Here is a 24,309-nt window from a genome sequence, read left to right as displayed (position 1 = left end):
CTAACTCCAGCATAAGTAAGTATACCACCAAGTATGAACTGGAGTGAAAGAAGTGAGGCTTCCTCTATAGCAGACTTGCCTAGTGAAAACTAATTCCAAGACCGAAAAGGATTTTTAAGAATAAGGATGCAGCCATAAAAACAGAAGAGGCTTCCTCTTCTTAGGCTCATGCGGATATGAATCACATTCTTTTAATTCTACATGTGCAGTTCAGGAAAAATAACTGACGGCATGTCCTATCTTTTAGCTTTCCTCGGAGCGCATTGTCCATTGTTTTCAATGGGACAGTAAAACACATCGCATGCCGTGTTATGTGCAGGCAAGGTGTCCCATTAAAAACAATGGGAAACACTTTCCAATCCTCAACAAGCCTGAAAGCCACGCCAGAGGATCGCTACTTCACGGAAATGATGGGAGGCATTTTTGCCAGAACACCTTACATTGGCATAAAACCGCATGTTGGCAAGGGCGATATTGGGCCAAGTTTCTCAGCCTGATATCGTGCTTGCCCATGTGTAAGTAGCAAGAAAGTTAACTTGCCCAGGACAAAACCTATCTAAGAAAAAAGCTGAAAGCTAAAGGCAGCTCCACCCCCACATGTAACATCCTGATGGACACCAAGTCGGGCTGCCTAAAAGGAGGAAAGAGAAACGGTGCGTTGGGGTCTCTTTACACGGGATGATCGTTCGCTGAGTGAATGGAGGTGGAGGGGGCTGGAGATTTCTTCTGGCCGCCTACTTCCATTCCAAGTAAACAGGCAGTCGTTTATAGACGACTGACTACCTGTTTATACAAGGTGATCATAGTTTAAGGTTGAGGTTAATGCCTACGTAAACTGAAGGTAAATGTTAAGCAAACAAATGTATCCTTTGTCATTCAGTCACTGGCAGGGTTTACACTGAAGGAGTCAGTTTTGCACAATTTAGAGAGCAACTCAATGCTAGTAGTTCAGAATAAAAGGGCCCTTAGTGTTGACATGCTAAGCGCACAATAGCAGGCTGCTGACAGTGGCTTCACAGCCGTGTGCATCTCCCAGTGCCATCTAGCAAGTTCTGCACAATACATTATAAGATAAAGACAAGCTTAGCAAAGCAAGTGTCCTAATCCATACAGGACAGAAAGAAAACACAAGGTGGGAGGGTTGGACAGCCTTCATATGAGCTCAAGGAACTCCAAGTAGTGTTTAAGTCATGAAAAATTCCAACGGTTCTAAGGCTACGATCCCTTGTGTTAACCACACGCAACCAAAACCTGACGAAATTGGCCAATGGCTGGAAGATTTTGCTATGAAGAGGGCCCTACGGGTGGGTGAAGTTTTGGCAACATGTGTTTCAGCACATCATGAGACCATACCCTAATACAGAGGCAGTAATAGCCCATCACTATTGTGCTGCTGTTTAGGACATAAAGGACATCACAATATCATATCTGAGAAAAATAAAATAGCACAACAATAGTTTTAAGAACAAAGTTTACTTCACTCCAGAAGTAAAAACCTTTAAGACTATATAAATAACATGCGCGTTGCCGAATGGCACAGCCCCCCTTGTCACTAGCACTGAAAGTGTAGCGCCCCCTAACATACACGAATGCAGTGCTGCAGAATAAGCATGCGCTATATAAATTACTCTCACAAGCCGATACGACATTTTATTAACAGTTTAAAAAGACATCACATGTTCTGTGGTGAATACAACCCGTGTTCTGCGCCAACAGGCGATCCGCAGACACCGGGAAGGATCTGGAAAATGGCGACTGTTGATTTGCTGCAGTAAATAACACTTTTCACTTTCAGATTTTTACTAAGCAATATCTATGAATGATCGGTTTCTTCTCTTCCAATATTCCACAATTCTCGGATAACAATGAACTGTGGAGGAACGCCTGAAAATCAGTTACAGAAGCACCTATCCCTGGAAGTGGAGGGAGAAACCTTGTGGTGTGCAGAGTCTACATGGTTAATCTTTAGGTGGAGATATATAGTAACACCAAATGATCCAGTCTGCCCCCCCCAGGGTATGGTCACATGTGGTGAATTTTCCTCATTAAAATCTCCGCTGACTCTGTATGTGTTAGACAGAGCTCTGCCATGGATTTCCCACTATGCATTGCAAAAGGTGAGATCCACTGCAAAAACCCACAACATAAAAGTGGTATTAAAATTTGCAGTGCATGTCGATTTTTGCAGATTCCACCCCCCCCCCCCCCCCCCTACAGAAATGTCCAAACCCCCATGAAGCGAATGGATCTGGCAGATAACGGAGATGCGTTAATGAACACCGTGAATGTTCTGCCATATTGGATCCACTGCTGATACAGGAGCTTCGTTCTTATTCCGCCATGTCCTTCCCGATGTAAACAGATCACTGAAACTCCTCATTTCCTTAGGAAAGAATCTTAGCTGCCACCAAATACAGTAAAGGTTGGAAGACGAAGGATTATGCCAGCTGGAGAACATGCAGATACTGAGAGCGTGGATGTCCACGGAACAGTCATAAGGGGGCTGCATATGAGGGGGTAAGGGTTTATTAGTCTAGAAGGATCGGCTGAGCTGCAGGAACAATCGTCAGCGAGTGGCCTGGAATAAATTAGGAATGGCTACGGAAAGGAATGGAGCGACCGGTCACGAATCCTTGGAGGTCTGCGCTGCCGCAATTTCCTACAAGAGACAATAAGAACCTGAGTTACATCCTGTATTATACTCCAGAGCTGCACTCGTTATTCTGCTGGAGAAGTAACTATGTACATACATTACTTGTCCTGTACTGATCCTGAGTTACATCCTGTATTATACTCCAGAGCTGCACTCACTATTCTGCTGGTAGAGTCACTGTGTACATACATTACTTATCCTGTACTGATCCTGAGTTATATCCTGTATTATACTCCAGAGCTGCACTCACTATTCTGCTGGTAGAGTCACTGTGTACATACATTACTTATCCTGTACTGATCCTGAGTTACATCCTGTATTATACTCCAGAGCTGCACTCATTCTGCTGGTGGAGTCACTGTGTACATACATTACAGTACTGATCCTGAGTTATATCCTGTATTATACTCCAGAGCTGCACTCACTATTCTGCTGGTAGAGTCACTGTGTACATACATTACTTATCCAGTACTGATCCTGAGTTATATCCTGTATTATACTGCAGAGCTGCACTCACTATTCTGCTGTTGGAGTCACTGTGTACATACATGGCATCACTTATCCTGTACTAATCCGGAGTAACATCCTGTATTATACTCCAGAGCTGCACTCTACCGGTAGTAGTAGAGTCCTTCCATCACTGATCCTGAGTGCAGCTCTGGAGTATAAGACATTTTGAGTGCAGTAATATGTTATGGTCAATCACGTTATGCTGCGGCAGATATAAGATCATGAACTGCCTGCTCTGTGGACGGGACGAGTACCTCTTTCAGGACATCGGTCAGTCTGGAGTAGGCTTCTTCCAGGTCATCGTTAATAATGATCTCATCAAAGAGTCCAGGCTCCTTACCTGTGGGTACAACAAAGAACTGAGTCGGAGTGATGGTGGTGACGGGCGAGGACTGATGACACGCTGCAGCTGCATTATATAAAGCACTAGCAAACACATTAGCTATATCAGGGGTTCACTTACTATAGGGGTGTTACGAAATCTCTGACCAAATGCCCGTTTAAGTGCTTCTAGACTTGAAGCTTCATCATACAATTAACACAGCCTTACTGTAAGGGTTAAACTTCAGCGCCAACTTGGTTTGGGTTCCTCACAGATCACTGCAACCTTATTCCGGGTGAATTCCGTGCCAACCAATATTTCTATGGCGCACGAATATCACTTGCGTTTTACTGGGGTGCACTTACTTATCTCCATGTCATCTATGGCTGCCTGCAGCCTCTTCTGTAAACTTTCCTCGGACTCGGTGTTCCGATCCCGAAGCCTCTTGACCTGTAATAGGGGAAGAACAGCTTCAGAATCTGAGGTAGAAGATAGGCAAAAATTAGGCTCTGCTGAATAATAGGGTTGGCTGGAGCAGCAGATGGGCGTCATGTGATCCACACCGCTGTACAGAAAAGAAACTTTTAGAGGCCGCCATTGTGGAGCCCTAGTGTCAGTCAGAACTTCAAATGAAACTACTTAGAACTGCGCACAACCCATAACCGATCATTATAATATATATATGGACTCCGCTTACCAAGATCTCGACAGACGGGGGATGGATGGAGATGTAGATGGGGTTTAGATCGGTCTTCTTTATGTTCCTGACCCCCTGCATATCGATGTCCAGGATGCAGACCTGGTTCCTGGCCTGTACCGCCTGCACTGCCATTTTACTGTCGGGGAGGGACATACAACATATAGGGTCAGACAGATTAGGGAGACCACCAAGCATTAAATACCCGCCTTCCTTCCCGTAGAAATGAGGCTTAGCGGTCATTATATGGCCAGCTCTACATGATTTGTGAAATGCTCTGTGCTGCGGTAATATCCCACTTTTTGACATTATGACCCCCTTGTAAGACAGTTAATTAATGAGATGATGTCTCAGCTGAGTCACATGACCGGCGCCATATGTGCTCCACTGTAATCCGATTATGTGGATAAAGAGATTTGGCTAATTGGAGGCGTCCTGTGCCTAGTTGTGGCCCATCCTAAAATGACACTTGGATAAGGAGAGAACCTTTCCCTGTTTGCTGCAGCTAGTAAGCTATTGTTCTGTGCTATCAGCCATTATGAGCACGGAATGTACCGCCATTATGAGGGTACACATAAATCTCACTTACCTGGTCCCGTACATGTTCCCTGAAAACACAGCATTTTCTATGAACTCCCCGTTCGCAATGCCTTGCTGCATCTCCTCCCGGGTCACAAAGTGGTAATCTACAAGAGCAGAGGAAGAAACTGGGATTAAACCACATGCAGGGATTAGGACATCAAACAGCAAGATCAGATCCCGCTCCTCAGCGTGAACTTCACGTCCCACCCAGCGCGGTAATGATAGAACTCTGTTCTGATAGCGATACGGGAGGGAAAATTGTATCTTTTGTAATAAATCCACGTGAAGGTCTTCTGTCCGCTGATTGGCTCGCATAAACAGGGAAATGTACAGCCGAGCAATGGCGGCTATATGGAGAAAAGCGATCATATTAATGAGCGTTCATCCCCTAAGCAAGCTTGAATCGGCCCGTGTAAAGGACCAGTAGGACTACTGACAGAATGATATTTAACAGGGAGAAATGCAAAGTCCTACATCTGGCTAAGAAAAGTGAAAAAAGCACATACAGAATAGAAGGAATTGGGCTAAGCAGCACATGTGAAAAAGACTTGAGTATACTAATAGGTCATAGACTGAACATGAGTCAACAATGTGATGCAGCAGCCAAAAAGGCAAACACAATTCTGGGATTTATTAAGAGAAGCATAGCGTCTAGATCACGTGAGGCCATTATCCCCATCTACTCTTCCTTAGTCAGACCTCATCTGGAATACTGTGTCCAGTTCTGGGCACCCCACTTTAACGAAGATATGGACAAACTGGAAGAAGTTCAGAGAAGAGTTACCAAGATGGTGAGCGGTCTGCAAATCATATCCTACAAGGAACGGGTAAAGGATCGGGGTATGTTTAGCTTGCAAAAAAGGTGTCTGAGAGGAGACTTAATAGCTGTCTACAAATATCTGAAGGGCTGTCACAGTGCAGAGGGATCAGCCCTATTCTCATCTGCACAAGGAAAGGCTAGAAGCAATGGGATGAAACTGAAAGGGGGGAGACACAGATTAGATATTAGAAAAAAACTTTCTGACAGTGAGTGTGATCAATGAGTGGAACAGGTTACCACGGGAAGCGGTGAGTTTTCCTTCAAACAAAGGCTGGACAGACATCTGTGGATGATTTAGTGAATCCTGCATTGAGCAGGGGGTTGGACCAGATGACCTTGGAGGTCCCTTCTAACTCTACGATTCTACCGTGTTTCCCCGAAAATAAGACAAAAGAAGTACTAGGTCTTATTTTCGGGGATGACTTATTTTACTTACCTAGCTGGCTTGGTCCAGGTCCCTCCCACTGCTCTGCAGAGCCCCGACGCAGTTCCTGCAGTCCTTGGCCGCCCATACAAGATCACTTCCTGGTTACGGGATTCATTAATCCTGGTTACGGGATTCATTAATCCCACCTCCACAAAGCGATGGTTGTGATTGGTTCTTCAATGTATTCCTATTCTTTAGTTTTTTCTTAATGTAATGTAATTAGGGCTTATTTTCGGGGTAAGGCTTATATTTCAAGCCTCTCCGAAAATCCTGAAAAATAAGTCTAGAGCTTATTTTTGGGGTAACATGGCATACCGATGATGAAGGATGACATTAAGAGTTATACAAAATGATGGTGCAAAGGTTGTCATCTACCGGAATAAATAGGTGAGCACCCTAAGGACAGTAATGGAGTCTGAAATATTAGTCTGGCTGTTACAGACTCAGCCATGCAGTACAGAATGCTGCCGTAGTAACAGTCGATGCTCTGATGGGAAGGCAGTGTCTCGAACTGGTCCAGAGGTGAAAAAGGACAGAAAGTATTATGATATGTTATGCAATATATGATTGGCCAAATGACCATCAAACTATTAACGACCACTTGACCGGGAGTATGTATGTCTGTGTCTGGGTGCTTCTCAAGCTCCGCCCCTGGTGACATCATTGCTCCACCCCCTGGTGACATTATCGCAGGTCCTACAACATATATAAAACAGAGCCTGACCAACAAAAGGACACCACAGTTAGGGCTTTTGGAAGGGGAGGAGAAAAATAACAAAATGATAATACAACTAAGCCGTTATCTCAGACACAACTCAGCGGTCCTACCTACCGCCACCACAGAGATCCATTAGGCTGAAGGATCTGCGGTGACCTCACTGCTGTGGGAGGAGCCATTGTGCAGTTTGGTAAAAAGTATTGTATTTTGGATAAGCCGATAGCAGCCACCAGGACCTGTGATGTGTGGGTGGAGTCAGTGATGACATGACCAGGGGCTGATCACTGTATCCAGGAGTCTGCTGAATTGATGATGTCTGGAAATCAGCATGGATGTATCACAGCTGGGTGTTTGGGATGTGTGTGAATCAGGATGCATGTAGTAGAGCAACTTTCATTTTACCTCAGTAGTTTACCTGCGCTGTGATTGGTTGTTTTCTTTTAGACAGCTTTCATAAGAGTGCGGTGTCACTTTCTGTGATCACCCTGTACTACTACAGGAAATGGAGGAAGGAAGTTTCTGAATAGAATTACATCGGTTTGATTCTGTCTAGGACTTTGAAAAAAGATATATCAAAAGTATTTCAGCCCAAATTTAACCCCTTCAAAATCAGAGGCTTTTCTTCTTTTTTTCTTTGTCCACACTTTCCAAGCACTCCAAGACTGAAAAGAAAAGCACCATAACTTTTTCTTTTCAGTCGGCGCAGCAATAGGAGGGCTTGTTTTTTACTCAATGCTGTATTTTTTAATGGCAATACTTTAATTAATGTACTAAAAGAAAGCAATTGTGCCCCTTTAAGGGGGAGTAGTTTTTACAGCTACCACAGAGCAGTAATAGGAGTAAATTCATATTTTTTTTAGTATAGAAAGGGGAGGGGGCCTACCTTTCCCATTGGCTTCTCCGGGTCTCGGGCTCCTTGTGGTGTCTAGAATTGGAGAAATAAGACATGGCACGTTTGTAGTTTTCATCCCTCGCAATCAGTCAGATTTCCCATTCCTGGGCGTCCAGGTACTTACGGGACACAGAGAAGCCGAACACCCCCTCATAGTCCTTCAGTAGTTTCTTCAGGAGCGTGCTTTTCCCTGCGCCAGAGGGTCCGCTCAGCACCACGGGCCGGGGTCCTGCCATCACTGCCGGAGAACAACCTACAGTCAGCGCTACACGGAAGGTAAGACGGCATCACTGCGAGAACAGGAGGCCACAGGGGCCACTCGTCACAGAAGAATACACCCGGGCACAAGAGCTGCGCCAATGTGACCAGAACACACCGTATTCGTGCAAGAGCAGAACTGGACATCGGCAGGAGCGCTGCGACAAGGAGCCGAACAAACACAACATTATATATTTTTTTCCGCTTTTGCTATTATTTTCTGTTGGGTAAAGAAGGATCTGTATTTGTCAAAAACAGTGAATACGGGTCAAATACTGACGACACGCGGCTGTGATGTCATCTGTAATAGTCCGCAATATGGATCTGGATTACCGATACGCTACAATACACTCGTCTGAAACCGGCCCAAGGATGGCGGCACACTCCGGTATTTTGGCTGCCATTTTGACTCCGTAATACAGAAGCGCATCCCAACTTGATTGTGGGTCTTCTCACCCAAACTTTGTGCATTATAGGAATGCATGTCAGGCCAGGAAACTTGCAAAATGACAGTCACAATATGTCTGCTTGTCGCCGCCCATACACAGAGGAGGAGGAGGAGGGATGCGGGCATCTATCATACGCAGGGGAGGAGGAGGGATGCGGGCATCTATCATACGCAGGGGAGGAGGAGGGATGCGGGCATCTATCATACGCAGGGGAGGAGGAGGGATGCGGGCATCTATCATACGCAGGGGAGGAGGAGGGATGCGGGCATCTATCATACGCAGGGGAGGAGGAGGGATGCGGGCATCTATCATACGCAGGGGAGGAGGAGGGATGCGGGCATCTATCATACGCAGGGGAGGAGGAGGGATGCGGGCATCTATCATACGCAGGGGAGGAGGAGGGATCCGGGCATCTATCATACGCAGGGGAGGAGGAGGGATGCGGGCATCTATCATACGCAGGGGAGGAGGAGGGATGCGGGCATCTATCATACGCAGGGGAGGAGGAGGGATGCGGGCATCTATCATACGCAGGGGAGGAGGAGGGATGCGGGCATCTATCATACGCAGGGGAGGAGGAGGGATGCGGGCATCTATCATACGCAGGGGAGGAGGAGGGATGCGGGCATCTATCATACGCAGAGGAGGAGTAGGGATCCGGGCATCTATTATACGCAGAGGAGTAGGGATCCGGGCATCTATTATACGCAAAGGGAGAGTGGGGATCCAGGCATCTATTATACACAGAGGAGGAGTAGGGATCCGGGCATCTATTATACACAGAGGAGGAGTAGGGATCTGGGCATCTATTATACACAGAGGAGGACAAGGAGGGATCCGGGCATCTATTATACACAGAGGAGGACAAGGAGGGATCCGGGCATCTTTTATACACTGATCAGGACAAGGAGGGATCCGGGCATCTATTATACACAGATCAGGACAAGGAGGGATCTGGGCATCTATTATACACAGATCAGGACAAGGAGGGATCCGGGCATCTTTTATACACTGATCAGGACAAGGAGGGATCCGGGCATCTATTATACACAGATCAGGACAAGGAGGTATCCGGGCATCTATTATACACAGATCAGGACAAGGAGGGATCCGGGCATCTATTATACACAGATCAGGACAAGGAGGGATCCGGACATTTATTATACACAGAACAGGACAAGGAGGGATCCGGGCATCTATTATACAGAGTAGGACAAGGAGGGATCCGGGCATCTATTATACACAGAGGAGGAGGAGGAGGAGAGGCCGGGATCCGGGTGTCTATTATACACAGAGATGAGGGAAAGATATGGGTATCTATTCTAAGCAGACACAAACAGGAAACATGCGGGTGTCTAGTACACAGTTTACTCATCAGCATTAGATGGATCGCACCCACCTGCCTCTGTTCCTCTCTGAGCGAAGTTGTTAATGCAGCGGGGGTGAAGGGTGGTAATCTAGGCTGCATTCCTCTGTGCAGGGACACACCCTGCTGCAGCACACAAAGGGTTACCAGCTCAGGATCAGCATATGTCACACAACACCCGCACCTCAACATGTTCCCGGACTGCACTGGATTAGCATGCGTATTAAAGGGCCAGTCACCCTGCAACCTGGAGATTATGTCAGGGCCGGAGTGTTATAAGAGGAGCGGCTGATATCCGTCACATATACGATAGAAATGTATCTGGAAGTTATGAAAGGAGCAGCTGATATTAGTCACATATATGATGTAAATGTCTATAGAAGTTATATCTGTACTGGAGCGTTAGAGGTGCGGCTGATATCAGTCACATAAATAACTAGCTGATATACCCAGCCTCGCCCCAGTTAATTTGATACAGGTGTTTATGTGATGTTTGCATAGAAAGTTTTATGAAGTCAAGGTTAATTTAGAGTAACCGAGGAATAAAATATGTATACACATAGAGGAGCGTTAGATTCATGTACCGTAGGCTGCATGTACCGATGTCCCTCTGCAGAATATGCCACCCTTCCAACTCTCCTCATTTAGGAACTAAAGAATGCTCGTGCCAAATTTCACGCTTGTATGACACCAGGAAGTTAAAGAATTAGATTAGGTACAATACACAGGGGGGCCAATACTTTTGCACTTAGCATTGAATTTTCGAGTTGTGACCCCTTTACTTTTCCTATTTAGGACCTAAAGAATGCTTCTGCAAAATTTTATGTTTGTGCGACACCGGGAAGTTAGAGAATTAGTGGAGAGTCAGTCAGTCAGTCAGTGAGGGCTTTTACTATCTATCTATCTCTGGAGGCTATATTAGTGCTGGAGCGGCTGATATCAGTCACATACATGAAGTAAATGCCTCTGGAGGGTTAGTACTGGAGCATTATAAAGCCCCGTTTACACGCAAAGATGACTGCTCAAAATTCATGCAAAAGATAGGGAGAATGACAAAATGCCCATTAGTAGCTTGCGGCCCAATTTGACCATTGTCTATGTGTATAGGACCCCTCACTCTCCACCTCGCCATACTGTGCACATCTGCAGCCCCTTTACCTGCTGTATCACCCTATTATTTGTAGTTCATGTAACCATGGATGTGTTTTTATTTCCCCTGTCTTTTAAGCGCTGCAGAATAGGTTGGTGCTATATAAATAAAGATTATTATATTAGCTTCATTTGCATGTAAATGAGCCTCCTTTCAATGTATGCAGATAACAGCAGGCGGTCTGTTATCTGCATACAGCCCATTTGTTCTCCACTGGGACTGCAGCTGAATACAATGTTATCAGCACTCCCATGGAGAATCACAGCGTGTGGTCTCTGCTGTCAGCTCTCCGGACGAACGATAAGATTTAAAAATCAACTTAAAATTATCGTTCGGTCGAACAGACAAAAGACATTGTTTGAGGAAATTTTGAGCGATAATCGTCCCGTGTAAATGGGGCTTAAGAGGAGCGGCTGATATCAGTCACGTGTGGAAGGTTCTCAGCACTGGAGACGTGACAAAATAGTGATCAATAAGGGTGACACTTCCCAGGCTCTGGGTGTGGGCAGCAGTGACTGCAATTACAGCTCTACATAATATACTGAATAATGTTGGCGCCGTGCCCATCTCTGAATGGTCGGCACTGGGTGCTCCAGGCGCCGCACATCCTCTATGAGCAGAAGAACCACACAGCAAAAGATGGTGGCCGAGCAGCAGGAGGCCAACACAAGAACAACCACCCCCAACATGAGCCACAGACTAGAAGAAGCTGGGACCGTATGCTACAGATGTGTCAGGTTATGTCAGCCCCCCGCCTGACACTACAGCCCTCCCCACAGGCACTCACTGGGGTTTAGCTAATTTAATACTTTAGGGAACAAATCTGTGCACTTCCTCGGCTGCGTCCTCACCGACACGGGACAGCAGTCATGGACCAGGGGCAACAGAAAGCTCCCCGTGTCCAAGGGATGAGGCCCAAGGCAGACAGAAACCCCATGAGCTCTGGGGACACAATCGGGGGCAAACAGAAACCCCACTGAGCATCGAGGATGTGGCAGGAGGCCAAATAGAAATGCCCCTGAGTCTCACAGGAAGCCCATGGACGAGGCCGGGGGCCAAACAGAGAGCCCCCTGGGCCCCAAGGACGAGGCCTGGGGCCAAACAGAGAGCCCCCTGGGCCCCAAGGACGAGGCCTGGGGCCAAACAGAGAGCCCCCTGGGCCCCAAGGACGAGGCCTGGGGCCAAACAGAGAGCCCCCTGGGCCCCAAGGACGAGGCCTGGGGCCAAACAGAGAGCCCCCTGGGCCCCAAGGACGAGGCCTGGGGCCAGAGACCCCCCTGGGCCCCAAGGACGAGGCCTGGGGCCAGAGAGCCCCCTGGGCCCCAAGGACGAGGCCTGGGGCCAGAGAGCCCCCTGGGCCCCAAGGACGAGGCCTGGGGCCAGAGAGCCCCCTGGGCCTCAAGGACGAGGCCTGGGGCCAGAGAGCCCCCTGGGCCCCAAGGACGAGGCCTGGGGCCAGAGAGCCCCCTGGGCCCCAAGGACGAGGCCTGGGGCCAGAGAGCCCCCTGGGCCCCCAAGGACGAGGCCGGGGGCCAGAGAGCCCCCTGGGCCCCAAGGACAAGGCCTGGGGCCAGAGAGCCCCCTGGGCCTCAAGGACAAGGCCTGGGGCCAGAGAGCCCCCTGGGCCTCAAGGACGAGGCTGGGCCAAACAAAAAGCCCCCTGAACCCAAGGATGATGCTGAGGGTAAATGGCCTCCTGAGTGAGGCTGGGGCAAAACAGAAGCCCCCCATGAACCCCAGAGATAGGGCTGAGGCTGTCAAACAGAAGCTGCTTGAACCCCAGGGACAAGGCTGGGGACAAAGAAAAGCCCTGAGCCCAAAAGACAGGGCCAACCCGAAGCCCCCCTGAGCCCAAAAGACAGGGCCAACCCGAAGCCCCCCTGAGCCCAAAAGACAGGGCCAACCCGAAGCCCCCCTGAGCCCAAAAGACAGGGCCAACCCGAAGTCCCCCTGAGCCCAAAAGACAGGGCCAACCCGAAGTCCCCCTGAGCCCAAAAGACAGGGCCAACCCGAAGTCCCCCTGAGCCCAAAAGACAGGGCCAACCCGAAGCCCCCCTGAGCCCAAAAGACAGGGCCAACCCAAAGCCCCCCTGAGCCCAAAAGACAGGGCCAACCCGAAGCCCCCCTGAGCCCAAAAGACAGGGCCAACCCGAAGCCCCCCTGAGCCCAGAGACTGGGCCAACTCGAAGCCCCCCTGAGCCCAAAGACAGGGCCAACCCGAAGCCCCCCTGAGCCCAAAGACAGGGCCAACCCGAAGCCCCCCTGAGCCCAGAGACTGGGCCAACTCGAAGCCCCCCTGAGCCCAGAGACTGGGCCAACTCGAAGCCCCCCTGAGCCCAAAGACAGGGCCAACCCGAAGCCCCCCTGAGCCCAGAGACTGGGCCAACCCGAAGCCCCCCTGAGCCCAGAGACTGGGCCAACTCGAAGCCCCCCTGAGCCCAGAGACTGGGCCAACTCGAAGCCCCCCTGAGCCCAAAGACAGGGCCAACCCGAAGCCCCCCTGAGCCCAAAGACAGGGCCAACCCGAAGCCCCCCTGAGCCCAAAGACAGAGCCAACCCGAAGCCCCCCTGAGCCCAGAGACTGGGCCAACTCGAAGCCCCCCTGAGCCCAGAGACTGGGCCAACTCGAAGCCCCCCTGAGCCCAAAGACAGGGCCAACCCGAAGCCCCCCTGAGCCCAAAAGACAGGGCCAACCCGAAGCCCCCCTGAGCCCAAAAGACAGGGCCAACCCGAAGCCCCCCTGAGCCCAAAAGACAGGGCCAACCCGAAGCCCCCCTGAGCCCAAAGACAGGGCCAACCCGAAGCCCCCCTGAGCCCAAAGACAGGGCCAACCCGAAGCCCCCCTGAGCCCAAAGGCAGGGCCAACCCGAAGCCCCCCTGAGCCCAAAGACAGGGCCAACCCGAAGCCCCCCTGAGCCCAAAGACAGGGCCAACCCGAAGCCCCCCTGAGCCCAAAGACAGGGCCAAACCGAAGCCCCCCTGAGCCCAAAGACAGGGCCAAACTGAAGCCCCCCTGAGCCCAAGGAACAAGGCAAGACCCATAGCAGGTCATTCCTTGACAAACGCATCACTTCGTACATCAGATGACAGCTGGGTGCGACCTCCTCCCTGGGGCTCACGGCTTTCTGCTGCCCCTGATCTCACTTATGGCGCTCAGGCCATATTTACACCCGCGAGTTCCATCCGCAGCGATATATATATATATATATACGGATCTATACATGAAAATAACGTTGATTTAATTGTGCAGATTTATGAGCAGTTTTTCTCTCGGATCGATGGTCCAAGAAGAATCGCAGCGGGACTTATAGATAGATGTAGCAGAGCTGTATACTGAGGAGGACACAGGATGAATAGATGTAGCAGAGCTGTATACTGAGGAGGACACAGGATGAAGAGATGTAGCAGAGCTGTATACTGAGGAGGACACAGGATGGATAGATGTAGCAGAGCTGTATACAGAGGAGGACACAGGATGAATAGATGTAGCAGAGCTGTATACTGAGGAGGACACAGGATGAACAGATGTAGCAGAGCTGTATACAGAGGAGGACACAGGATGAATAGATGCAGCAGAGCTGTATACTGAGGGGGACACAGAATGAATAGATGTAGCAGAGCTGTATACTGAGGAGGACACAGGATGGATAGATGTAGCAGAGCTGTATACTGAGGAGGACACAGGATGGATAGATGTAGCAGAGCTGTATACTGAGGAGGACACAGGATGGATAGATGTAGCAGAGCTGTATACTGAGGAGGATACAGGATGAATAGATGTAGCAGAGCTGTGTACTGAGGAGGACACAGGATGAATAGATGTAGCAGAGCTGTGTACTGAGGGGGACACAGGATGAATAGATGTAGCAGAGCTGTATACTGAGGACGACATAGGATGAATAGATGTAGCAGAGCTGCACACTGAGGAGGACACAGGATGAATAGATGTAGCAGAGCTGTATACTGAGGAGGACACAGGATGAAGAGATGTAGCAGAGCTGTATACTGAGGGGGACACAGGATGGATAGATGTAGCAGAGCTGTATACTGAGGAGGACACAGGATGGATAGATGTAGCAGAGCTGTATACTGAGGAGGATACAGGATGAATAGATGTAGCAGAGCTGTATACTGAGGAGGACACAGGATGAATAGATGTAGCAGAGCTGTGTACTGAGGGGGACACAGGATGAATAGATGTAGCAGAGCTGTATACTGAGGACGACATAGGATGAATAGATGTAGCAGAGCTGCACACTGAGGAGGACACAGGATGAATAGATGTAGCAGAGCTGCACACTGAGGAGGACACTAGATGTATAGATGTAGCAGAGCTGCACACTGAGGAGGACACAGGATGAATAGATGTAGCAGAGCTGTATACTGAGGAGGACACAGGATGAATAGATGTAGCAGAGCTGAGTACTGAGGAGGACATAGGATGAGTAGATGTAGCAGAGCTGTATACTGAGGAGGACACAGGATGAATAGATGTAGCAGAGCTGAGTACTGAGGAGGACATAGGATGAGTAGATGTAGCAGAGCTGAGTACTGAGGAGGACACAGGATGAATAGATGTAGCAAAGCTGTATACTGAGGAGGACACAGGATGGATAGATGTAGCAGAGCTGTATACTGAGGACACAGGATGAATAGATGTAGTAGAGCTGTATACTGAGGAGAACATCTGATGAATAGATGTAGCAGAGTTGCACACTGAGGAGGACACAGGATGAAGAGATGTAGCAGAGCTGTATACTGAGGAGGACACAGGATGAAAAGATGTAGCAGAGCTGTATACTGAGGAGGACACAGGATGAATAGATGTAGCAGAGCTGTATACTGAGGAGGACACAGGATGGATAGATGTAGCAGAGCTGTATACTGCGGAGGACACAGGAAGAATAGATGTAGCAGAGCTGTATACAGAGGATGACACAGGATGAATAGATGTAGCAGAGCTGTATACGGAGGAGGACACAGGATGAATAGATGTTGCAGAGCTGCACACTGAGGAGGACACAGGATGAAGAGATGTAGCAGAGCTGTATACTGCGGAGGACACAGGATGAAGAGATGTAGCAGAGCTGTATACTAAGGAGGACACAGGATGGATAGATGTAGCAGAGCTGTATACTGAGGAGGACACAGGATGAAGAGATGTAGCAGAGCTGAGTACTGAGGACGACATAGGATGAATAGATGTAGCAGAGCTGTATACTGAGGAGGACACAGGATGAAGAGATGTAGCAGAGCTGAGTACTGAGGACGACATAGGATGAATAGATGTAGCAGAGCTGTATACTGAGGAGAACATAGGATGAATAGATGTAGCAGAGCTGTATACTGAGGAGGACACGGGATGGATAGATGTAGCAGAGCTGTATACTGAGGAGGACACAGGATGAATAGATGTAGCAGAGCTGCACACTGAGGAGGACACAGGATGAATATATGTAGCAGAGCTGTATACTGAGGAGGACACAGGATGAAGAGATGTAGCAGAGCTGTATACTGAGGAGGACATAGGATGAATATATGTAGCAGAGCTGTATACTGAGGAGGACATAGGATGAATATATGTAGCAGAGCTGTATACTGAGGACGACATAGGATGAATAGATGTAGCAGAGCTGTATACTGAGGAGGACACAGGATGGATAGATGTAGCAGAGCTGTATACTGAGGAGGACACAGGATGAATAGATGTAGCAGAGCTGCACACTGAGGACAATACAGGATGGATAGATGTAGTAGAGCTGTATACTAAGGAGGACACAGGATGGATACATGTAGCAGAGCTGTATACTGAGGGGGACACAGAATGAATAGATGTAGCAGAGCTGTATACTGAGGAGGACACAGGATGAATAGATGTAGCAGAGCTGTATACTGAGGAGGACACAGGATGAATAGATGTAGCAGAGCTGTATACTGAGGAGGACATAGGATGAATAGATGTAGCAGAGCTGTATACTGAGGAGGACACAGGATGAATATATGTAGCAGAGCTGTATACTGCGGACGACGCAGGATGGATAGATGTAGCAGAGCTGTATACTGAGGAGGACACAGGATGAAGAGATGTAGCAGAGCTGTATACTAAGGAGGACACAGGATGGATAGATGTAGCAGAGTTGTATACTGAGGAGGACACAGGATGAATAGATGTAGCAGAGCTGTATACTGAGGAGGACATAGGATGAATAGATGTAGCAGAGCTGTATACTGAGGAGGACATAGGATGAATAGATGTAGCAGAGCTGTATACTGAGGAGGACACAGGATGAATAGATGTAGCAGAGCTGAGTACTGAGGAGGACACAGGATGAATAGATGTAGCAGAGCTGTATACTGAGGACGACATAGGATGAATAGATGTAGCAGAGCTGTACACTGAGGAGGACACAGGATGAATAGATGTAGCAGAGCTGTACACTGAGGACACAGGATGAATAGATGTAGCAGAGCTGAGTACTGAGGAGGACACAGGATGGATAGATGTAGCAGAGCTGTACACTGAGGAGGACACAGGATGAATAGATGTAGCAGAGCTGCACACTGAGGAGGACACAGGATGGATAGATGTAGCAGAGCTGTATACTGAGGAGCACAAAGGATGAATAGATGTAGCAGAGCTGTATACTGAGGAGGACATAGGACGAATAGATGTAGCAAAGCTGTATACTGAGGAGAACATAGGATGAATAGATGTAGCAGAGCTGTATACTGAGGAGGACACTAGATGTATAGATGTAGCAGAGCTGTATACTGAGGAGGACACAGGATGGATAGATGTAGCAGAGCTGTATACTGAGGAGGACACAGGATGAATAGATGTAGCAGAGCTGTGTACTGAGGAGGACACAGGATGAATAGATGTAGCAGAGCTGTATACTGAGGAGGACACAGGATGAATAGATGTAGCAGAGCTGTATACTGAGGAGGACACAGGATGAATAGATGTTGCAGAGCTGTATACTGAGGAGGACACAGGATGAATAGATGTAGCAGAGCTGTATACTGAGGAGGACACAGGATGAATAGATGTAGCAGAGCTGTATACTGAGGAGGACACAGGATGGATACATGTAGCAGAGCTGTATACTGAGGACACAGAATGAATAGATGTAGCAGAGCTGTCTACTGAGGAGGGGACAGGATGTATAGATGTAGCAGAGCTGTATACTGAGGAGGACACAGGATGAAGAGATGTAGCAGAGCTGTATACTGAGGAGGACACAGGATGAAGAGATGTAGCAGAGCTGTATACTGAGGAGGACATAGGATGAATAGATGTAGCAGAGCTGTATACTGCGGACGACGCAGGATGGATAGATGTAGCAGAGCTGTATTCTGAGGACGACACAGGATGGATAGATGTAGCAGAGCTGTATTCTGAGGACGACACAGGATGAATAGATGTAGCAGAGCTGTATACTGAGGACGACATAGGATGAATAGATGTAGCAGAGCTGTATACTGAGGAGGAAATAGGACGAATAGATGTAGCAAAGCTGTATACTGAGGAGGACACTAGATGTATAGATGTAGCAGAGCTGTATACTGAGGAGGACACAGGATGAATAGACGTAGCAAAGCTGTATACTGAGGAGGACACAGGATGAATAGACGTAGCAGAGCTGTATACTGAGGAGGACACAGGATGAATAGACGTAGCAAAGCTGTATACTGAGGAGGACACAGGATGAATAGATGTAGCAGAGCTGTATACTGAGGAGCACAAAGGATGAATAGATAAAGCAGAGCTGTATACTGAGGAGGACACAGGATGAAGAGATGTAGCAGAGCTGTATACTGAGGAGGACATAGGATGAATAGATGTAGCAGAGCTGTATACAGAGGATGACACAGGATGAATAGATGTAGCAGAGCTGTATACGGAGGAGGACACAGGATGAATAGATGTTGCAGAGCTGCACACTGAGGAGGACACAGGATGAAGAGATGTAGCAGAGCTGTATACTGCGGAGGACACAGGATGAAGAGATGTAGCAGAGCTGTATACTAAGGAGGACACAGGATGGATAGATGTAGCAGAGCTGTATACTGAGGAGGACACAGGATGAAGAGATGTAGCAGAGCTGAGTACTGAGGACGACATAGGATGAATAGATGTAGCAGAGCTGTATACTGAGGAGGACACAGGATGAATAGATGTAGCAGAGCTGAGTACTGAGGACGACATAGGATGAATAGATGTAGCAGAGCTGTATACTGAGGAGAACATAGGATGAATAGATGTAGCAGAGCTGTATACTGAGGAGGACACGGGATGGATAGATGTAGCAGAGCTGTATACTGAGGAGGACACAGGATGAATAGATGTAGCAGAGCTGCACACTGAGGAGGACACAGGATGAATATATGTAGCAGAGCTGTATACTGAGGAGGACACAGGATGAAGAGATGTAGCAGAGCTGTATACTGAGGAGGACATAGGATGAATATATGTAGCAGAGCTGTATACTGAGGAGGACATAGGATGAATATATGTAGCAGAGCTGTATACTGAGGACGACATAGGATGAATAGATGTAGCAGAGCTGTATACTGAGGAGGACACAGGATGGATAGATGTAGCAGAGCTGTATACTGAGGAGGACACAGGATGAATAGATGTAGCAGAGCTGCACACTGAGGACAATACAGGATGGATAGATGTAGCAGAGCTGTATACTAAGGAGGACACAGGATGGATACATGTAGCAGAGCTGTATACTGAGGGGGACACAGAATGAATAGATGTAGCAGAGCTGTATACTGAGGAGGACACAGGATGAAAAGATGTAGCAGAGCTGTATACTGAGGAGGACATAGGATGAATAGATGTAGCAGAGCTGTATACTGAGGAGGACACAGGATGAATATATGTAGCAGAGCTGTATACTGCGGACGACGCAGGATGGATAGATGTAGCAGAGCTGTATACTGAGGACGACACAGGATGGATAGATGTAGCAGAGCTGTATACTGAGGAGGACACAGGATGGATAGATGTAGCAGAGCTGTATACTGAGGAGGACACAGGATGGATAGATGTAGCAGAGCTGTATACTGAGGAGGACACAGGATGAAGAGATGTAGCAGAGCTGTATACTAAGGAGGACACAGGATGGATAGATGTAGCAGAGTTGTATACTGAGGAGGACACAGGATGAATAGATGTAGCAGAGCTGTATACTGAGGAGGACATAGGATGAATAGATGTAGCAGAGCTGTATACTGAGGAGGACATAGGATGAATAGATGTAGCAGAGCTGTATACTGAGGAGGACACAGGATGAATAGATGTAGCAGAGCTGAGTACTGAGGAGGACACAGGATGAATAGATGTAGCAGAGCTGTATACTGAGGACGACATAGGATGAATAGATGTAGCAGAGCTGTACACTGAGGAGGACACAGTATGAATAGATGTAGCAGAGCTGTACACTGAGGACACAGGATGAATAGATGTAGCAGAGCTGAGTACTGAGGAGGACACAGGATGGATAGATGTAGCAGAGCTGTACACTGAGGAGGACACAGGATGAATAGATGTAGCAGAGCTGCACACTGAGGAGGACACAGGATGGATAGATGTAGCAGAGCTGTATACTGAGGAGGACACAGGATGAATAGATGTAGCAGAGCTGTATACTGAGGAGCACAAAGGATGAATAGATGTAGCAGAGCTGTATACTGAGGAGGACATAGGACGAATAGATGTAGCAAAGCTGTATACTGAGGAGAACATAGGATGAATAGATGTAGCAGAGCTGTATACTGAGGAGGACACTAGATGTATAGATGTAGCAGAGCTGTATACTGAGGAGGACACAGGATGGATAGATGTAGCAGAGCTGTATACTGAGGAGGACACAGGATGAATAGATGTAGCAGAGCTGTGTACTGAGGAGGACACAGGATGAATAGATGTAGCAGAGCTGTATACTGAGGAGGACACAGGATGAATAGATGTAGCAGAGCTGTATACTGAGGAGGACACAGGATGAATAGATGTAGCAGAGCTGTATACTGAGGAGGACACAGGATGAATAGATGTAGCAGAGCTGTATACTGAGGAGGACACAGGATGAATAGATGTAGCAGAGCTGTATACTGAGGAGGACACAGGATGGATACATGTAGCAGAGCTGTATACTGAGGACACAGAATGAATAGATGTAGCAGAGCTGTCTACTGAGGAAGGGACAGGATGTATAGATGTAGCAGAGCTGTATACTGAGGAGGACACAGGATGAAGAGATGTAGCAGAGCTGTATACTGAGGAGGACACAGGATGAAGAGATGTAGCAGAGCTGTATACTGAGGAGGACATAGGATGAATAGATGTAGCAGAGCTGTATACTGCGGACGACGCAGGATGGATAGATGTAGCAGAGCTGTATTCTGAGGACGACACAGGATGGATAGATGTAGCAGAGCTGTATTCTGAGGACGACACAGGATGAATAGATGTAGCAGAGCTGTATACTGAGGACGACATAGGATGAATAGATGTAGCAGAGCTGTATACTGAGGAGGAAATAGGACGAATAGATGTAGCAAAGCTGTATACTGAGGAGGACACTAGATGTATAGATGTAGCAGAGCTGTATACTGAGGAGGACACAGGATGAATAGACGTAGCAAAGCTGTATACTGAGGAGGACACAGGATGAATAGACGTAGCAGAGCTGTATACTGAGGAGGACACAGGATGAATAGACGTAGCAAAGCTGTATACTGAGGAGGACACAGGATGAATAGATGTAGCAGAGCTGTATACTGAGGAGCACAAAGGATGAATAGATAAAGCAGAGCTGTATACTGAGGAGGACACAGGATGAAGAGATGTAGCAGAGCTGTATACTGAGGAGGACATAGGATGAATAGATGTAGCAGAGCTGTATACTGAGGAGGACACAGGATGAATATATGTAGCAGAGCTGTATACTGCGGACGACGCAGGATGGATAGATGTAGCAGAGCTGTATACTGAGGACGACACAGGATGGATAGATGTAGCAGAGCTGTATACTGAGGAGGACACAGGATGAATAGATGTAGCAGAGCTGTATACTGAGGAGGAAACAGGATGGATAGATGTAGCAGAGCTGTATACTGAGGAGGACATAGGATGAATAGATGTAGCAGAGCTGTATAATGAGGAGGACACAGGATGGATAGATGTAGCAGAGCTGTATACTGAGGAGGACACAGGATGAATAGATGTAGCAGAGCTGTATACTGAGGAGGACACAGGATGAATAGATGTAGCAGAGCTGTATACTGCGGAGGACACAGGATGAATAGATGTAGCAGAGCTGCACACTGAGGAGGACACAGGATGGATAGATGTAGCAGAGCTGTATACTGCGGAGGACACAGGATGAAGAGATGTAGCAGAGCTGTATACTGAGGAGGACACAGGATGAATAGATGTAGCAGAGCTGTATACTGAGGAGGACACAGGATGAATAGATAAAGCAGAGCTGTATACTGCGGACGACGCAGGATGGATAGATGTAGCAGAGCTGTATACTGAGGACGACACAGGATGGATAGATGTAGCAGAGCTGTATACTGAGGAGGACATAGGATGAATAGATAAAGCAGAGCTGTATACTGCGGAGGACACAAGATGAATAGATGTAGCAGAGCTGTATACTGAGGAGGACACAAGATGAATAGATGTAGCAGAGCTGTATACTGAGGACGACATAGGATGAATAGATGTAGCAGAGCTGTATACTGAGGACGACATAGGATGAATAGATGTAGCAGAGCTGTATACTGAGGAGGACACAGGATGAATAGATGTAGCAGAGCTGCACACTGAGGACAATACAGGATGGATAGATGTAGCAGAGCTGTATACTGAGGAGGACACGGGATGGATAGATGTAGCAGAGCTGTATACTGAGGAGGACACAGGATGGATAGATGTAGAAGAGCTGTATACTGAGGAGGAAACAGGATGAATAGATGTAGCAGAGCTGTATACTGAGGACACAGGATGAAGAGATGTAGCAGAGCTGAGTACTGAGGAGGACACAGGATGAATAGATGTAGCAGAGCTGTATACTGAGGAGGACACAGGATGGATAGATGTAGCAGAGCTGTATACTGAGGACACAGGATGAATAGATGTAGCAGAGCTGTATACTGAGGAGGACACAGGATGAATAGATGTAGCAGAGCTGTATACTGAGGACACAGGATGAATAGATGTAGCAGAGCTGTATACTGAGGACACAGGATGGATAGATGTAGCAGAGCTGTATACTGAGGACACAGGATGAATAGATGTAGCAGAGCTGTATACTGAGGAGGACACAGGATGAATAGATGTAGCAGAGCTGTATACTGAGGAGGACACAGGATGGATAGATGTAGCAGAGCTGTATACTGAGGACACAGGATGGATAGATGTAGCAGAGCTGTATACTGCGGACACAGGATGAATAGATGTAGCAGAGCTGTATACTGCGGAGGACACAGGATGAATAGATGTAGCAGAGCTGTATACTGAGGAGGACACAGGATGAATAGATGTAGCAGAGCTGTATACTGCGGAGGACACAGGATGAATAGATGTAGCAGAGCTGTATACTGCGGAGGACACAGGATGAATAGATGTAGCAGAGGCTGGGCCTACGGTTGCGCTCATACAGGCTTCTTTAAAAAATAAGTTTTTAAATTTGTTCGACAAAGTTTATTTAACGCACCCCATCATTGCAATGGGTGATCAGGTGCGTTACAAAGCGCTGAAACAGAGCAGACAGCGTTCGAAAATTGCTGTGCCAGTAACACCGCACTCCAACGGTTGTCTGAGAAGCCCCAGTGAAATCAATGGAGGCGTTTAACACAGCGCTCAGCGTGGCGTTGGCTGTGAAAAATGGCCTGCGTGAAAGCGGCCTAAACGTGGCGAACACCATAAAAATAATTAAAAAATGCCAGAATTGTTATTTTCCCACTTGCCGTGCAGATAAGAATATTATAACGTTATTTTACTAGAAGGAGAATGCTGTAAAAACAAAACCAAAACAATGGCGCAATTTCTAGGGGTTTTTCATCTCCACCCCCCCAAAAGAAAAAATATATATATAATGTACCCCAAAGTGGTGCAATTAAAACCCACAATTGGCCCCACAACAAGCAGCCCCTCCCCCCCAGTAATGAAAATAGGGTTATATAAAGTTGGGACAGTCGATTATCACACGGAGGGGGGGGGGGGGCAGGTCACGTTACCTGTGGACACCAGGCTGCTCAGGAATCTCCCACAGATCATGGACACATCAGTCCGGACTGTGGGGCGGGACCACGTGTCCTGGAGTTCACGGCAGTGGGCGGGGTTTGAGTGACATCACACAAGGGCGTTCCCCTACTCACCTCTCCGTGGACGTGTCCTGTTGTCACGGTAACGGCACTTAGAAGTGGTTTCGTTTTGTGCCGC

At 47.9% G+C, this 24,309-nt stretch overlaps 1 protein-coding gene across 3 annotated transcripts; it reads right to left on the bottom strand.

Moving 5' to 3' along the window:
- Positions 1-1,636: 1,636 nt before the first annotated feature.
- On the bottom strand, positions 1,637-24,223 carry GUK1 (guanylate kinase 1). Of its 3 annotated transcripts, none has more exons than XM_066585517.1 (8): positions 24,105-24,223; positions 7,746-7,859; positions 7,613-7,654; positions 4,772-4,868; positions 4,183-4,321; positions 3,851-3,935; positions 3,418-3,503; positions 1,637-2,659 (listed from the first exon to the last, which is right to left on the bottom strand). In XM_066585517.1, exons 1-8 carry the CDS (start codon positions 24,142-24,144, stop codon positions 2,624-2,626), a joined length of 639 nt encoding a protein of 212 aa, XP_066441614.1. In that variant the 5' UTR covers positions 24,145-24,223; the 3' UTR covers positions 1,637-2,623. The 3 variants fall into 3 exon arrangements, with proteins under 3 accessions (XP_066441614.1, XP_066441615.1, XP_066441616.1); XM_066585518.1 differs by lacking the exon at positions 24,105-24,223 and adding an exon at positions 9,728-9,855; XM_066585519.1 differs by lacking the exons at positions 7,613-7,654; positions 7,746-7,859; positions 24,105-24,223 and adding an exon at positions 6,021-7,326.
- Positions 24,224-24,309: the final 86 nt, after the last annotated feature.

The sequence above is a fragment of the Eleutherodactylus coqui genome, chromosome 12 (assembly GCF_035609145.1).
Source record: "Eleutherodactylus coqui strain aEleCoq1 chromosome 12, aEleCoq1.hap1, whole genome shotgun sequence".
Lineage (NCBI taxonomy): Eukaryota > Metazoa > Chordata > Amphibia > Anura > Eleutherodactylidae > Eleutherodactylus > Eleutherodactylus coqui.
Note: the sequence above shows the minus strand (reverse complement) of the source record. Positions and strands in the feature narration are given on the sequence as shown.

Bases quoted from the DNA above. Each gene is read 5' to 3' on its own strand.
- GUK1 (XM_066585517.1), bottom strand. From the start codon at position 24,144: ATGATCTGTGGGAGATTCCTGAGCAGCCTGGTGTCCACAG. The intron at 3,504-3,850 runs GTAAGTGCACCC...TTGTACCCACAG, and splicing joins CATAGATGACATGGAGATAA to GTAAGGAGCCTGGACTCTTT. The intron at 2,660-3,417 runs GTACTCGTCCCG...TGTCTCTTGTAG, and splicing joins TGACCGATGTCCTGAAAGAG to GAAATTGCGGCAGCGCAGAC.